This window comes from Pagrus pagrus (genome assembly GCF_965226575.1).
Source record: "Pagrus pagrus genome assembly, chromosome: 6".
Classification (NCBI taxonomy): Eukaryota; Metazoa; Chordata; class Actinopteri; order Spariformes; family Sparidae; genus Pagrus; species Pagrus pagrus.
In genome coordinates this window covers 21,627,368-21,644,987 of record NC_140190.1, presented here as the reverse complement: position 1 = coordinate 21,644,987, position 17,620 = coordinate 21,627,368, and the positions used below count along the sequence as shown (strand labels likewise).

The window sequence follows — 17,620 nt, the reverse complement described above, 5'->3', positions numbered from 1 at the left end:
CTTGCAAAGCGATCATCAACCCCTAAAAGCCTGGTTTTGAAATAACCACTGGGTGTTAATTTGATAAGTCTCTATTCATCTAGTGTATTTAGACTGATGGGAAACTGAACAGGGAAAGCCATGGCTTCAAGTTTAGGTGTTTTGAAAAAGCTCACTGGACTATTTCCTTCTGCAGGGGCAACAGAGTAGATTCCTTCACTCAAATACAATAGTCCTCTGAAACATCACGTGGCTGATGGTATGACTCTAGAGCAAGACCACCATTTGGCATGTCACCTTCTTGTTCTGGATCGTCATTCTGCTCCTCTGGTTGGCTGCCATCACAAAGTAGCGTGTTGTTGTCCAGTTCATTTTCAGGACCATTTTCTGCCTCACACAGTGCATTTCTCTCACACATGTCAATTTCCATTAAATCATCTTCATCATAATCAACATCCTCCATGGTCGCATTAACATCATCACAATCATCATCATCATCATCATCATCATCATCAACTTCCTTATCAGGAAGTGTTGGGTCACACAGCTCTGATAGTTATGTCCTTATACTGTGGGTGAATGTGCTTGAGTTTATTCAGTGCTTGCACCAGTTTAGACCAGGTAACGGTCTGGAACAGACTGGTTTACAGCATAGGAGCTAACTTTTTCACTGGGATCATTACTGTGACGTCCCCTCTTTACAATGTCAGCATAAGAGACCTGTGGTGAAGGCACATCACCTGAATGATTTACCTGGTTAGCATTTGAAGTAGCTGATGTACTAGGGTCATTACTGTGAAGTGTTGTCTTTACAATGTCAGTATAAGAAATGTGTGGTGAGCACAATGCATCATGTTGACCTGCCTGGTCGACACTTGGAACATGGGATGCTGCAGATGTCATGACCTCTCCACTGCTCTGGGGACCAACACATGCTTCCTGTTCAGCTGTTGTAGCACAGTGCATCTCACCTGATCTCTGCCAGCGCATGCGTGCAGCTTTGGACTTCTTACTTTTCCTAGGCATTGTTGTAGATTCAAACGAATAATTTTTTTCAGAAAACCCTTTTTTAGCCTGCGGAAATGGGCTAAAAGTATGCTCGGGTAAAACTGAAGTTTATTTTGTTTGTTTCACTGTTTATTCAATGCTTTAAAGCACTATCAAGAGATATGTTACTAATGCTCAAATGTTGTATTCAACTGAGAATAGCTAAACTGTATGCTAATACTATACTTTTCAGTGACAGCAATCCAAATCTTATTCCTTAACAAACTTAATATATCAGACTAAAGAAATGTATTCAGGTTTATTTAAATGTCCGAATCAAACAAAGCCTCTTCAAACAACTGATGTTTTTTTTCAGGCAGTGTACATATGTATGTATATATACATATAAATACATATATGCATGTGTTTATATATATACATATATATGTATATATGAATACATATATGTATGTGTTTATATATATACATATGTATGTATATATGTATGTATATATAAATATATATATATATATATATATAATATATATATATATATTATATATATATATGCGTATATATAAAAATCTCCTTCTCACCCCTGGTGGGGTGGTATCTGTGTCATCCTCAAGCTCGGGTCAGAGGCCTGGGAGTTTGAGGGTTCTGCGCAGTATCTTGGCTGTTCCTAGGACTGCGCTCTTTTGGACTGAGGCTCCAGATGTTGTTCCTGGGATCTGTTGGAGCCACTCTCCCAGTTTGGGGGTTACTGCCCCGAGTGCCCCCACTACCACGGGGACCACGCTAGCCTTGACCTTCCACATCTGTTCCAGCTGCTCTTTCAACCCTTGGGTGTATATATACACTCAATTACGCCACTAGGGCTCGCCAATGGACTATAATAATAGAGGGAGTAATTATTCTAATACTATCATACCTATTCTGATTAATTAGGTTTTACAATGACTGTTCAGACATACTGGTTACAAAAGCATTAAACTAACCCTGCCATACTGTATCCAAAGAAACGCTAAATTTATTGTCTTTCAATCAACAGCAGCCGAGCACTCGTATCTCTGGTGCTGGGGGGGAGCCAGGTCCTGACAGCAGTTTGGCCCTGAGCAAGAAAACTCCCAGCTTTCTGCTCCATCTCCATCACGACGTGGTCTATTTGGAAATTCAAGGCTGGAGTGGTCAGGATGCAGTGACAGCAATGTGGCTGTCAAAGTTGATGGCTGCAGGAGAACAGAGACACTTCAATCTTCAGTTGCTGCAGAGAAAATCAAAGAATGTCAGATGTTCAAAACTGTCAAAGTGCAAAGAAAAACACGTTCCAGATTTAAGACAGGTGTAGGATGAATCTGTGTTTTTGTTCCCTAAAAAGCAGAAGAGAAATCCTTAAATCAGCCTCACCTGCTGGAAGTGTGTCTCTGCTCTGGCTTGACTCACCACTGATTCTTCCCAGAGTCAAAGGTCAGGCTGCAGACTCATTGGTGATATATTAACATCCGCTGGGAGCCGGAGACATGGGAACTCTTGCAGAGGACTGAAGAGGCTCTAACTGTAAGGATAGTCAGTACGTGGTGGTGTCCCTCTCAGGGGATGAGTGAGAGGTCATGTGTTGTCCTCAACGTGATGTTTGGGTGGTACTTTTATTAAAATAATAGTGGAGTGCTCCTTTAAAGCAGCAATCCTTTTATTGAGCCTGTTTAAAAACAAACTGCACACATTCATTTTAAAAAGCTTACTTTATTTTGTGTATATCTAGGCACAAAGTATTTAAAACAAAGGAAGGAAGGCAGGATTAAAATGCTGGCGAGTGAACAAAAGAGAGCTTACTAAATACATCAACTCTAGAGATACAGGGAGCGATCCAGTGCCACTGGAGCTGGCGACAGTTATCTGGCACCGTGCGGAGGGAAGGTCTGTGTATAAGTGCTGTGCTGATTACACTCAATGCGCTGCAGGTGTGTGGACCGGCACAGCTCCGACCAGCAGCAAAGCCACGTCCAGCCTCACCGAGCACCTCTGAAACAAAAAGCACAGAAAACTGATCACAAACAGGCCATCACAAAGCAGAGCTTAGATCGGGCCCAAAAAATCAAGCCCGACCCATTGTGTCCAAGCCCGGCCCGGCCTGACACATTAACTGTAATTTTGAGCCCGAGCCGGATTTAAACCCGACAGTTTTTTAATACGTCGTTTTTAACAGTCAGAGTTATTCAATGTAGGTGGCGCCTCCTTTTGTTTAGTGGGTAATGTAACCTGTAAGATGCAGAAGAACAGGTGTACTTCCGCTCCCCGTGAGAAAGGATACAGCCGACAGAGCGAAGACTCCCCATTTTATTTTGTCTTTATTTTGTAAAGTGTTGGTGCAAGAACCTCGGCCTGTGTTCGTTTGCATGTATGCCTGTAACATCTAGTGCCGTAGAGACCTGGCATGGTGTGGTCAGTATTATGAATAAAAGTGCCGTGCGGAAACCCCCACATGTTGCCTGCCGTCTCTTGAGTAACCGGAGCAACCCGCACTAAGGTGGACCATCACCTTCCCGTTCACCAGCCCAGGTTACAGTGGGCTGTTATAACTGATGTTCTCAACTACAACTCTGAGGTGTTTGAACTACAGAAGTCTGTTTACAATTATCATAATGAATAATGCAACAAGGACGAAGCATACTGCATTGTTTGTTTATTCAGAACGGAATGGATCGCAAATGAATAAAGTAATGAAAAAAAAAAAATACAAATGCTTGATCAAGGGCCCAGCCCGGCCCGGCCCGAGGATAGTGGCAGGAAATATCGACCCGACCTAGCCCGCGTGCCGGTTTGGGTCAAGTTTGGGCTCGGGCTCCGGCTTGGGCAGAGAATCTAAACTCTACCACAAAGTCCAATACACTACACAGTCGTTATATACATTATATTTCCAAATAACAGAGCTATTGTGTGTCATTTGTCACCAGCACATAACACAATTTGTAGTGTGTAATTTCTGCTGCTAGAGGTCTCTATCAAAACAAAACTAAAGAAATTTGCTGAGTGTTGTGTAGGGCTGCTGCTCAGCTGCTTAGAGCTGGTCAGCTCTGGAGGAGTCGGGTGAAGAAGCAGACGGCTGAGAACAGCGTAAGAGGATACAGAGAAAGTGGCCTCAACTTCAATGGATCAAAATGGGAGCAATGCACTTTCTCAAATAAATATTTATGAGCCAGATCAGTTGTGACACGATATTTAGTTTAGCAAAGAGGCTTCTCTGCATGTAGAAACATTTTCTCAGGAAGCAAAGCTAATTTGTTGAAAACCAGAAACAGGAAGAGTTTTATATCAGATTAGGCCCGGCTTTCCCCAAAATCTCTTCTAAATGAGAGAGATTCTTGTTCAGTCTTCTAATAAGTAAAACCAGAAAATTTAGGTCAGACAGAAGAATGGTGGAAACTTTAGCAACCTGCGGACAGGAAATATCAGATTTAATCCACCTTATAAGTAAATCTGAGGTAAACACTGAGAGCGGGAAAGGGTCAGTTAACTGTCATCACAGCACAGAGGGGGGTTCAAATTCCCTTTTCTAAAAGAAAAAGTGTGGGATAACAGTCACAGCCACATTTCCCAAGAGCGACAGTGAAGAAGTCAGGACCTGTGACCTTCCTGCTGAGCTGAGAAGGCCCCACGCCCCAAACTGTGGTTGGTTGCTTCCAGTCAAGTTATCATATAAGTTCACTAGAAACCTTTTGATAAAACCCACAAATTCCCAAGAAGGAAAGACAGTATCAGTATCGTCTGTGGTAATTTCAGCCTGTGTGACTGGAGTTGTGAAGAATGATGCTAATAATGAGCTCACATTTGCCCAGTCGCTGCTAACTGGAACAGACCACAGCCCAAAAAAAAAAAAACCTCAAGTCTAGCAGCCATATGTGGTCCTCTGATGTTGAAACACAGCTAAACAGAACAACGATTCTCCAAATATGTTCAGACTTTTTGAACTATTTTACAGTTGGGGTTGATGAGCGGGTCAAACACGTGGGATTTTCCCTCAAGAGAACGGTGTTTGGTACCGTGTGAAACCAAAGGTCATTTATGACTTTTATTAAAGCAACATTATGTAGATATTTTACCTTAAAATAACAGCATCGTTATTGACCCAGAAGAAATTAAAGAAAAATTCACCTCATTTTATTCAAATCTGTATCTGAGATGACAAATGATTGCTCTGACATGGAACATTTCTTCAATAACCTCCAGGCTCCTTCTGTAACAACAGTTCATAGGACTGAAACTGAGCTTCCACTAAATTGTATAGAAATCATTACTGCAATAAAGGCAATGCAGAATGGTAAACGCTCATAGTATTTCCAGCTGTCAAGGGGCACCCGTCAGGGCTGCCCAATCAGTCCATTGCTACTCACCTTGGCCATAGAGCCCTTGTCTGTCACACTCAAAACATTACCATCAATTACTGGGATTCATAGGAGGGGGAGAGCGCATAGAGTATCTCTTTACGCAGATGATTTGTTAATGTATATATCTGACCCTGTTTCATGTGCTCCTCATATTATCCACGCCCTGAGGAGATTTGGTGCTTTTTCTGGGTACAAACTGAACTTCAGTAAAAGTGAATGTTATCCTGTTAATGACTTGGCTCTTCAAATACAGGACGGTGTTCTACCATTCAAAATGTCTAAAAATGGCTTTAAATACTTGGGCATTAATATTACAAGGGACATGCAGAATCTTTACCAAGAAAACTTCTGTCTGCTATTTGAGAAAGTCAAATTAGACCTGAAGAAATGGAAACTACTTCACTTATCCTTAGCAGGGAAAGTGAACTGTATCAAAATGAACGTGCTCCCTAAGTTTCTTTACCTGTTTCAACGTATCCCACTTTATCTCCCTAAATCTTTTTTTAAATCTATTGATAAGGGTTCAATTTCCTTTATATGGGATGGAAAGAAGCCTAGAACACGGTTAGAACTGTTACAGAGGCCTAAAAACCAAGGTGGCGTAGCTCTTCCACATTTTTGTCATTATAATGGAGCCTCAAATGTTCAAAAAATCATATATTGGCTCCATACTCCTGACGCAGACTGGTGCCACTTTGAAGCTGCATCTTGCATCTCTACCTTCTTAGAGCCCTGGTCACCTCCAGCCTTCCCCTCTCTTTCTTACAATACACTAACAATCCTATAGTCATAAACACCCTCAAAATATGGGTTCAAGTTAGACAGAACTTTGGGTTTAAAAATCTTCTCCATCTAAGTTCCATAAACAATAATCACCTTTTCCCCCCAGCTAGGTTAGACTCTGAATTTACTCTCTGGCGGAGATGAGGCATTCATCATTTTAAGGATATGTACATAAACTGTATTTTTGCGAGCTTTGATGATTTAACGCACAAATTTGGCCTCCCTCGGTCTAGCTTATCGCGATATTTCCAAGTCTGTCACTTCCTTCAACATCATGATCCCAATTTTCCATACATGACATCACCTTCTGGTTTAGATGATCTGTTAAAATCTCCGTTCAATTCTAAAAGACTTGTCTCAAGAATTAGTGATTGTATAACCTCTTTTAAAAACACAACATTGGCAAAGATCAGGGCAGACTGGGTGGATGAGTTGGGGGAGGACTTGGAAGAGGACATTTGGGAGAGTGCTCTACTAAGAGTAAACGACAGCACTTCATGTGCCAAATTAAGCATTATACAATTCAAGATCCTACATCGCATCCACTACTCCAAAGCAAGACTGGCTAAAATATATTTTAACACAGATGCAAGCTGCGACAGGTGTCGAAACACTCCTGCTGATTTAACACATATGTTTTGGTCATGTCCAGACCTGGCAACCTATTGGTCTACCATCTTTAAAACGTCAGAAGCATTGAATATTGATCTTCAACCCAACGCAGCTATGGCCATATTTGGTACCACAGATAGAAGACATACAACATTAAGGAAAAGTTATAAAAACATAATTGCTTTTACGATGCTGCTTGCACGTAGAAGAGTATTATTGCATTGGAAATCAAAAAAATCCACCCAAAGTGTCTTTGTGGTTTAGCGACCTGACACAATTCATACAATTAGAGAAAATAAAATATACTCTCAGGGGGTCCAGGGACAAATTCTTTTCTGCCTGGGATCCGGTGTTGATGCATTTAGGTACACTTAAAACTGTGCCCACTTCATTACCACTTAGCATTCATCGTGCATTTGTATTTGTGATTGTGATTGAATCCATGTGAACCATGTCTTGTTTAGTGCACATCTTCAGTGTTGTTGAGCCTAGGTATATGCTCTTTTTGTTATATATATATAAATATATATTTATCTACTGTATTTATTTATTTTTATTTCATTCAATTATCTATTTTTACTGGATTGGTGTCCAACATGTTCTTGGGGTGGGGGGTTAAAATATAGATATGAGCATTGTGACTTCTGTATTTGAATCTATGTACCGTATCATTGATGCTCAATAAAAAGGAAATGAAAAAAATAAATAAATAAATAACAGCATCGAAATCATTTCAATGTGACAGTGACTTGTTTCTTGCGCGCCGCAGCATCACAGTGTGCAACACTATACAGCAGAACAGCACCAACAATAACTGATTTTGATGAAACTCTGATGTCCTCCGGGGGGATTTACGGAGTTTCCTGAAACCAACCTGTCACTGCTGCATACTGTAGCTACAAGTTAGCTCTGCCAGCCTAGCAGACTCTGCTCTGAAAGTATTTGTGTTCGCTATCACAGCAGAACTGGAGCCAGACAAGCGGGCAACGTAACCGGGCTCAGCAACCTCCACAGACATCATGAGGTGAAGAGACCGAAGAGGCTGCTAACAGAGGAAGCTAGGCAGTAGTAGTACCAACGTTGTAAATTTCCCCATAAGAATGAATGGGAAAACACCTCCCAAACAAAGATGTGTTTCTTTTATTTCTGTAGAGTGAAAAACAAGGGCGCTAGAGCGAGAGACAAAACAGGTACCGTATGCTCTCCTCCAGAAATTTAGGCTCAAAATTAACATTGCGGCTTATGGGGGAGTTGCTGGAGCGCTTGTTGCTCTAGGCTTCTACGGCCAAAATTCCTACATCTGTAATAAGACCATCAACTGAAAGCCTGATTTTGATTTTTGAATGGTTTCTGTAGCTCAAAATTTGTAGGAGGAGAAACAGTCTGAAAAACGTACAGAAGCTGGAAAAATAATAATAATAATAATTATCAATTCCAGAGAGACAATAGTGTGAATAATACGGCGCCTTTTGAATAATTTCCATTCCTTTCTTGTCACGGTTTCTTCTGTGGCAGTCTGGTTGTTTTTTTGTTCTGTTTGTGTTTTTCCCCTGTCTGCTCCCCCCCTCCTTTTTCTCCCTCACCTGCTCCTTCCCTGTGGGTGTGTTCTGAGGGCCTGGCAGCGGCCCTCCAACTATGTTACCCCAGTCTCTCCACAACTTCAGCGCCAGATTATTCCGTCCCTTATGGTGACTTCTATGTGCCATGTATTTCTAGTTTATCTCGTGACTGAAACGTATTTCTATGTTCCTGTGTTTTTGCTTTTTTGCTAATGCTTGTTTTGTTGGCTCGCCCTGCAGAAAACCTTTTGCTCCCTGAAGTTCTGTCTCTGGTCTCTGCATTTGGGTCCACTGAAAACTCAAACTTAACATTTCTGTTCTCACTTTATCATAGTAGGTGGTGGTAACGCACCTCAAAATGGAAAAATTAATTAAACGCACATTACGTTATTTCTGCTGCTAGGTGTCTCTCTGTCAAAACAAAACATAAGGCAGTGGCCAACGTTGTCTGCTGAGAGCCGGGTGCAGAGCAGGACCTTCTGGAGGAATAAACACCAGAAGGAGTCACATCAGATTCTGCTCGGATCCGGAGCTGTTTACCGACGCAAGCAGAGCTCAGAGATTAGATTTAAATGTGCTTTACTACACAAACGACTGAATTCAGTCAGAGTTGACCTGAATTCAAATGCCCACACAGTCAAGGTTTGGGTTTTCAGTTTTGTGATTTCCTGTTTTATTGTGTAGTTTTCTCCTCATGAGTCATGTTTTGCTTTTCATTTCCTCCCTTTATCCTTTTCCTGCCTTTTCCCTGTTTACCTGTCTTTCATTTGTTGACTAGTCCCTGTCTATTTTAGCCTGTTTCCCTGTCACTCTTTGTTGGTTCATCTGTTCTGTTTACCCAACATCAGTCCCGTGTCTCCTTGTGTTCCTCTTGCTCTTGTGTTCCTGCCTGTGTTCCCAAGTACTTCTTTTTAATTCTTTCTTCGGTTTTTGTATTTTTTTCTGTACTTATTCTCGGATTTGCCCCTGCCTGCTCCTTTTGTTACTGTTGCCTTTTGTTTTAAGCTTTTTGTTGACTTTTGTATTTGCATTTTGGCTTTGTGGACTTGAGATTGTGGACATCATCTTGTAAAGTGTTTTGCATTTGGGTCCTTACACAAACATATTGTGATAATATTGTGAATTCTTTATGCTACAACAATTGTGTAATGAATATCTGATAGTTTCCTCTTGCTTCCAGTCTTATTGCTCAGCTAAGACAATTGTTTCCTGACTCCCAGCCTCAGCTTAAATTGACAACAGACATCCTTTCCCCTCTAGTGTTTCCAAGTGGTATTATTGTTCAACGCCACTGTTGCGATGGTTTCATTATTCTGTCCTTTGCACTGTGCAATCAACATTTACTTCCTGATGACACACAGCAGAAGACTTGTCTATTGCCAGTTTAACACACAGACATGAGAGTTATATCCATCCTCTTATCTAACTCTCTGCAAATTCTTAATACCAGTATGTGTATGAGTACGTTATCAGTTCAGGTTGAGGGCCATGGGCAGCATAAAAACATTTTTGTGTTGAATTATACAAGTTTATCAAAGAAAGCCTGTAGTTAATTAAAGGTTCTACTTCAATAGAACATTTATTCTGTTACAGTTTGATCAAATCTGGCTGTATCCTTGACTTTCTTTGACTGTTAGCTATATTTTGTATAATGCTTTATGACATTGGCATTGCAAATAAGCTAAGGGAGATGCCGAAGAGTTTATCTCCACCATCTGTCAGTTTGCTGAGCTTATACACGTCCTAGAAGATTAAGCTCCAACCAACATTGTATTATTATATTTATCCTGTTATGGAAGTTTTATTGTGAATATGAACATTTAGATTAATATGATTTGTGTTACTACACATGATGTTTAAAAATGTAATGTTTTTGTAGTCAACCTATATCTGTACTGTCTGATTCAGAAAAACTTACTAATCTTTCAACTTTATTGATCCAGGTGTGATTGATTATTTTGAGTGATGTTTGTCTGTAGTCTGACCTGATTGGTCCATGTGGGTCAACCAACATATTTAAGATGTTCTCCTATTGGCTTATAAGATAACCTGATGAAGGTCTTTGTCCCGAAATGTTATTAAAATTCATTCTTGATTGCAAGTAAGGTGAACAGTGTGTGGGAGTTTTTGCGTCGATTTTCAAAAGTGACATTTTGGTAAAGGTTCACTTAGTTTGTGGGGGATTAGATGAGGTGAATTTTGTTTTGCTTTCTTTTCTTTGACAAGACAAAACTTTGTCCTGTTTTGTGTTGTAAGAATTACCACGTGCTTCTTCATTTGCAAACTTGTTCAATTAATTTTATTGGATGCAATAGAGTCTTTCCCCTTTTAAAGCAACAAATTCATTCAATACATTACAAAAAAAGCATCAAACTTAAAGTACAACAGATTCACTCACTGCCCTCTAATGACTCTGGTCCACTCACATTACTTTTAATTTGAATTGGAAACATCCCTAACAAGATCAACCAAATCCTGGAGGTTAAGACACTAATGTGATCACTCTGCTGTTGTTACTGTGTTTCTACGCCATCTTGTGGCCTGACTGGGATGATGCAAATAACTTGCAAAGCGCTGGACACGTGTTCAAACACACCTCCCTTTTCTCTCTCCCACCCACAAACACACTTGCTCAGACTTACAGCTACCCGCTTCCCCTGCGATGTTATTTTCTCATTTCCTGCATCGCAGCATATTAAAATTACTTCCTCTTCATAGTGCAGTAAGAGATGTAGTCTTACAGCACTTTATATTGATCTTGCACCTTTTTTTTTTAATGCATCATCCATTTGTGTCTACTATATTAAGTCATGTTGCAGGTGAATTAAACCATGAAACTCACTCTTTAGTTTATTTGAAGCAAATACACAACAGAATTGGTTTCAGTGGTTCTGTAATCGTTTCAGTGAAGACATAAATCAAGGCCTCAGGTTATGTGCCTCCAGGGCCTCGGCTGCAGGCAGGGAGTGTGTGTGTGAGAGAGTGTGTGATAATATTTTTGTATGATTGGATGTGTGTTTTTGCAATTAGATCTGACTGATGATGTGCACACAGGCTGTTATCATGCTTTGTTTAGCATAAACTATTTGCATAATGTTAATTTACCTCATCATCTGCAGTGTGCATGAGTTATTAGTCATGTCCAGTGCATCAATCTCCAGTTATACAGTCTCCTCTTTTCCTCTCCTCACATGCAGCAGCACTGAAGACAATGCCTCACCTCACGTTTCTCAGGTTTTGGTGCACACTGATTCCTGCCTCTCGCTTGTTAGCCTTCAGTATCTGTGGGTGAGATGTTGGATGTGTGTGAGCCTCAATCTGTAAAAAACCCTATTTTGAGTTTCTGTGGAAACACGTTTTAAAGGGAACCCTGCACCGCTTTCTGTGCTGCACACACCTAAATCACAAAGACTCTTGATGGCATATGATGTTAAAGGATAAGTTCACCCAAAAATGAAATTTCAGTCATTATCTACTCACCCGATGCCGATAGAAGGACAGGTGAACTTTGTAGTCCACCAAACATTTCTGGAGCTTCACAGCAAAACAAACTCTGAAACAACTGAAGTAGATTGGGGGCTTGTTTTAAAACACACGAAAACCCTGAAAACAAACATAAAATGGCTCCATACACCTCTGGCGTAGTCTCCTGAAGCCCCAAGAGCCAATATCGATTTGAAAAGATATTATCTTCACCCTTTGAAAAGCTGAATCTTGACTGTAGCTGCTAAGCTAAAAGGGTTAGCGTGCACCCCGTCTAAAGTGGGTGCTTGAGCTTGACGGCGCATTCAGGGTGTAAAGACTGTCTTATTAGATCAATTTGGGATCTCTGGGCTCATGGAGGCTCACTGTACAAGCTGTATGGACCATATTTACACCCTAAATGCATGGTCAAGCGCCAATACTTTCAGTCTAGCAGCAGAGGTACGGAGAGTCTGACAGTAGCTTCTTCTCACGGATGGTTAGCTCTGATTACCAGCTCTGCATCCGTGTCCATGCTTTGCTAGGTGGTGGTCAGTTAGTGTCCTCTGACCCGCCGCAACACACACGATGTAACCATGAAGGCTTGCTCCCTCGCTTCTCTGCTGCTTTTTAAATACAGTGGAAGGAGGATTCCAGCAGAATTTGAGGCTGTTGTGAATCTTTTTAATGATGTAACATTGCTCCACAGCTATATATTGTCAGAAATATGTCATATATAATACTAACTTGTACTTCACAATCAATCACTGTTTCCTCTACAGTTACTCTTTATATTTACATGGGTGGTTCAGCAGAGAGGACTAGATTAAACATGATGTAACCGTCCAGTTCACTGGCATCGGATTAAAGCATCTTCAACCCCGAATTTAACTTGGCTGCCATTTCCTGAGGGACATTTCGCTGTTGAACCAGCGTTTAGCTAAGCCTCATCTCACACAGCAGAGATGGGAGGAAGCACACAGACTGATGGGAAGGGAAGAGCAGGAAAGCCCTTATCGCCATGGTAACTGAGAAACCGGCTCTCCTATGAAATGCTGCTCTAACAAAACAATTACCAAGCAATCGGGAATGGGAAGCCCCCACCCCACCACCACCACACCACCCAACAGCAGGCACACACACAAACACGCTGACACACACACACACACAAACACGCTGACACACACATACACACACACACACACACACACACACACACACACAGCAGGCTGTTTTTCTGCTCATTAGGTTCAACAGGTGGGTTCAGACACAAAGGCAAAGCCATCCCACAATCATCATTTTTCTTGTTGTGAACCAGCAACTGTTGCTTGAGACAGATGCCGTCATGGTCTTTTCCATTCTGTCAAGACAGCAACTGAAGCTGTCCAGCTCAAACCTTACAACCTTTGTCCACAAATAAATGTCGGAAATGTGCATTTTTATCAACCAGGGATATGTTGAAACTTTTCATTTCTTCACAAAAAACACCTTGTAAGGGTTAGGAAAAGATCCTGTTTTGGACTTAAAATATTTGTTTTGGTTGCCATAAACATGGCTGGAGAAAACACACGTCAGAAACACACGGTGTTATCACCTCAAACACGACTGAAATTGTCCCGAGGCGTCCTTGAAAATATCGACAGGTGTCATGGTGACTTTTTTAGTGAAAAAGCTCTAAAAACCTGTTCCGCACCAACAAGTAGGGAGACACAGAAGGTGTCGCAGGTGAACATGGTGGAGCATTTAGCAGCTAACAAGGCAGATATTTCACTCTGCAGATGGTGGAGACAAAAATCAAAAGTAGAAGTGAGTGAATATGAGACTTATATTTGTCAGGTGACCAGAAACACGACTCCAAATGAATGCTAATGTTGCTCGCCAACTCTCGTAATTTTGCCAGAAGCGTGTTTTTCATTGCTTTCTCCCAATTTATAACAAATTTTCACACCTTTTCCCCCCAATCACTACCTGTGTACGGCACTGTACAGCGCGTACTGTCAGGCCTCGTTCTCCTCAGTGAGTGACAGACGGAGAAAGAGAAAAACAAGAGGACAGGAGAATGCCTCTTGTAAAATCTGCTGCTTCAATTCTTCTGGCTGACAGACACAGGGCAGTGGTGTGCACCGGCTCTCTTCAGGGCAGGGGCAACTCATGATTATTTCAGGGCACAGGAGTGGATTGTTAGAGGCATTTAACATGAAAATACTGTTGAAGTGACCAGACTGTCCACATCAGAAAAACAACCATATAGGTCGAAAAGGGAAGCACCTTATTATGACCCGTATTTACATTTGTTGTTCGGTGGTGACCTCCAGTGGCAGTAGCAATTATTACAGCTGCAAAAGAGGAAGTGAGGAGAAGTAGAATGAAGACTGAAAAGTCCATATAGGGAGGAGGTCGGGGATGGACGGTTGGTTAAACAAGCACAGGGCTTTCATTTAGGCGACAGCTTTTCCTGTCCACTGTGAAACCAGAGGTCAACGGTTACTTCTTTTAAACGGGCACGATGCAGTTTTGGAGATATTCAAATTCAGAATTTACAGTATTAATGAGGTAATAATACAAACTCTGAAATATTTATTTTACCCATAACTGAAGTTCTCAGAGGAAAATTAGGTCCCCAGAACACTGTTTGAAGCTAGAAAGGTGGCAGGGTCCGCCACTAAACAAACAAACAAATAAACAAAGTAAAACAGTATGAAATTGTGTCGTCCTTTAAGGTCAGTTTGTTTATTCAGCTTATTCAGTCATGAAAATGAAGACAGTCTGTTTATTTAGTTTAGAGTCGGTCAGTGAAGATCTTTCTCTTATGATTACAGTGTCTTCCCCTGAACCACACAGTGCTCCTCTACAGCTCTGAAAAGAAATATTGATTTGCTTCAGAGGCAGTTAAGGATTTATAGATCCTAACAGTAAACAAGCAGCATAATGGTCAATCCTACAAGTAAACAGTGCTGGATCACCTCCAGTCACTCTGTACTTGGGTGAAGCTGGTGTCCTAGCGACCAGGCAAACCATCACCAGCTCCCTAGCAACCAGGAAGACACTGCTGTCGTTGCCGTTGGAGATGAAGGCACTGAGCAGCAGCCAAGCTGAGGTGCAAAAAGTGACACTTCACACACACACACACACACACACACACACACACACACACACACACACACACACGCATGCACGCACACGCGCGCGCGCCCCCACCTGCACAAGAATTGACTTTCACGCACGCTGCAAAAACGTGTCAAAACCTCCTGCCCGCACGTGGTCGGATGAAATGCAGACAAATAAATAAATGTGATGTAGTTGCACGTGCACGGCGGCTGCACGCGCGCGCGCACGCGCGCACACACACACACACACACACACACACACACACAGTGAGAAACGCATCCTCCCGTGTGGCAGCTGTCATGGTTTCCAGCGGAGGTATTCCCCAGCCTCATCACGACCAGCAGCCTGCCAGTGTTCACGGCTCTGCCTCATCTGGTCTCACACACATCTCATCAAACAACACGAGGGGAAACTTTGACTCTGGCGTTATGTTATTGTGGTTTTACAGCCGGAAGAAGGTGAGGCTGCATCACAAAAACACATAAAACACACACAGTGTGTGAATATACTGTCCCCCCTTCTTCTTCTTCAGCTTTGACAGTCACATCCAATCCCTGACGCCAACTTTCCCTCCGTCCTCACCCACAACAACCTCCCCCTGTTGACAAGCGCCCAAATTGATTTGGCCACCCCCAGCCAATAGACTCCCCCTTTCCTCTCTCCCTCCCTGCCTCCCTCCCTCCCCACCGGTCACATGGAGGTAAGCGGTGACCCATCGCTCCCTCCGGTTGTGTGGCAGTCGCTCTCCGGTGCGCCTTGGAGACAGACGAGGAGCGAGACGCGCGGTTTGTTTTTGTTCAAGACGTCCCCGCGTTTGATTGAGTCTGTGCCCACGGAAAATCTCCCCCGGAATCCGCTGAAGCTGCTGGTAAACGATACTCTGGCTAAACGGGGTTATTTTTAGTCTCCCTCCGCAGCGATGAGTGTCTGGAAGCCGGGTGTGAGCTCCAGTGGTGCGGCGCTGTGGTAAATGAAGCCCCTGCGCTCTGCTGTTCAGCAACAATGAAGTCGAGGCGAGACAAGCTGAAGATCCCCTCTCTGACTCTGGAGTAAGTTTTCATCTTTCTCTATCCTCTGGTGCGTGTGTGACAGCTGCCATGTGAAACTGCTGCGTTTTTAAGTTGAATAACAATGTTTATGTGCTCATGTAGTCACAAGTGTCAACAGACTTCTTTGTTTTTTTCAGGAAAGTGGTTGTTCAAACATGAACACCACTAAAGCTGTGAGACCAAAACAGCCTGATGGAAATAATCCCCATGTTTTTTCCCCCTCGAGCATGACATTTGCTCGAGGCTTCAGTTTCAGTTTTGTGTTTTGAATTTTGAGGAGTTACAGGTGTCAGCACTCCCCGGTCGCCTATTTCTTAGTAAAAATGTAACTTTTAAACTAATTAACCCCACTGGGTGTAGAGGAATCCAGCTGTCCAACCTTGAACTGTAACTGTGTTTGCACACGTCACAGCCGGATAAACTTGTCAAACCAAACTACAGCAACAACAGGAAACTTGTGAAGACGAGGAAGTTTCGGCATTTCAAGCACCTGTTCGGTTTTACAGATCTCTTATCTCGCAGTGTGAATTCAGTCCTCATGATGTTTTTTGCCTTTTTCCTGCTCTATTGTCTCTTTTTTTTCCCTCACTCCACCATTCCTGCATGAATCACTTGCTTGCTCCCCCTCACAGCAGACAAATGGCTTTCACTCTTCGGGAGATCGTTTTATTTATTTTATTCCCGTGTAATTGCTAACCTGTGAATCCCATCTCCCATCAAAGGACATGGCTGCAGTCTTATATCCGCCCACTCTTCCTCCAGAGTGAATGTAGCCTTTTCTTTTTCTTTTTTTTTTATTTTGTTTTTGCTGGGAGGGAGGTGGGGAAGAGTACCTGCTGCCCATTAGATGCTGATCCATAAGGCGTAGGAGCTCCCCGCTCACATGCCCATTCTCTGATCCATCCATCTGCCTCCTCAGTGGATCATCTCGGCAAAGCATGTGCTGTTTTTGTTTCATTTTTAGGCCCTTTGCTGCTCCTGCGCAGAGATACAGAGGAGGTTTCACACTGGGTGAGCAGGGAGGGGTTCAGACACAGTTTCTTGAAACAAAGCTATGACATATGTTTGGGGTATTTGGTTAAGATAGTTGTATAAAGGTGCACAGCTATTTAGAAAGAAACTTTTGCAATAGATGAAGTTACCTGTGTCCAGATTTAGGTCCTTGTTTTGTGACGGTTTCAATCTTAAAATCTGCGAGTGAGGTGCAACAATATGACTAAAATATCTTGGAAGAACTAAGAAGCCGATGCTTCTGAATTAAACTCTAAATTTGCTTGGCACGATTGTTGTTTTTGCTTTGAAGACAATCCTGCTGCCGTCTTGTCACTCAAAGGTTGTAGCCGCCAGAATCTCCCTTAAAGAAAACATCTGAAAAAATAAATAAATCAGGAATTCAGTGTGAATGTCGCCAATGACTCAGTCTGAGATTTTCTACTGAGTTTACACTCTGGACAAGAGTGTCCATGAAGAGCCAACAAAATGAAAAAGCAAAATGGAAATGACAGACCATTACTCACTCAATCACCGCCGAGAGCTTTGGTTCGGGGGTCTGAAGGAGAAGATGTGTAAAGACGAAATACGGCGTAGCGAGTTGCATGTGCTGTGTAATTATGAGCCGACACTACAGGATGAGGAGTGTGTGTGCAAGGAGTTGTTTTTCCTGCCATCCTCCCTGCATTACTATGACAACACGTTC

General features: G+C 42.3%; 1 protein-coding gene and 1 long non-coding RNA gene across 3 annotated transcripts in view; one reads left to right on the top strand and one right to left on the bottom strand.

Annotated features, from left to right (window-relative positions):
- Positions 1 to 1,611: 1,611 nt before the first annotated feature.
- On the bottom strand, positions 1,612 to 17,526 carry LOC311259180. The gene is made up of 4 exons (XR_014622843.1): positions 17,442 to 17,526; positions 17,067 to 17,292; positions 16,758 to 16,902; positions 1,612 to 2,988 (listed from the first exon to the last, which is right to left on the bottom strand). It is a non-coding gene; the product is annotated as an uncharacterized lncRNA (long non-coding RNA).
- The window catches only part of mast3b (microtubule associated serine/threonine kinase 3b), a 38,956-nt gene continuing 36,901 nt past the window's right edge, over positions 15,566 to 17,620 (top strand). Inside the window, exon 1 of one of the 2 annotated variants that reach the window (XM_084356127.1) lies at positions 15,566 to 15,924. In XM_084356127.1, coding sequence (XP_084212253.1) covers positions 15,878 to 15,924 — 47 coding nt within the window. In that variant the 5' untranslated portion in view covers positions 15,566 to 15,877. The remainder of the gene's footprint in view (positions 15,925 to 17,620) is intronic. The other variant, XM_084356128.1, reaches the window with a different exon arrangement.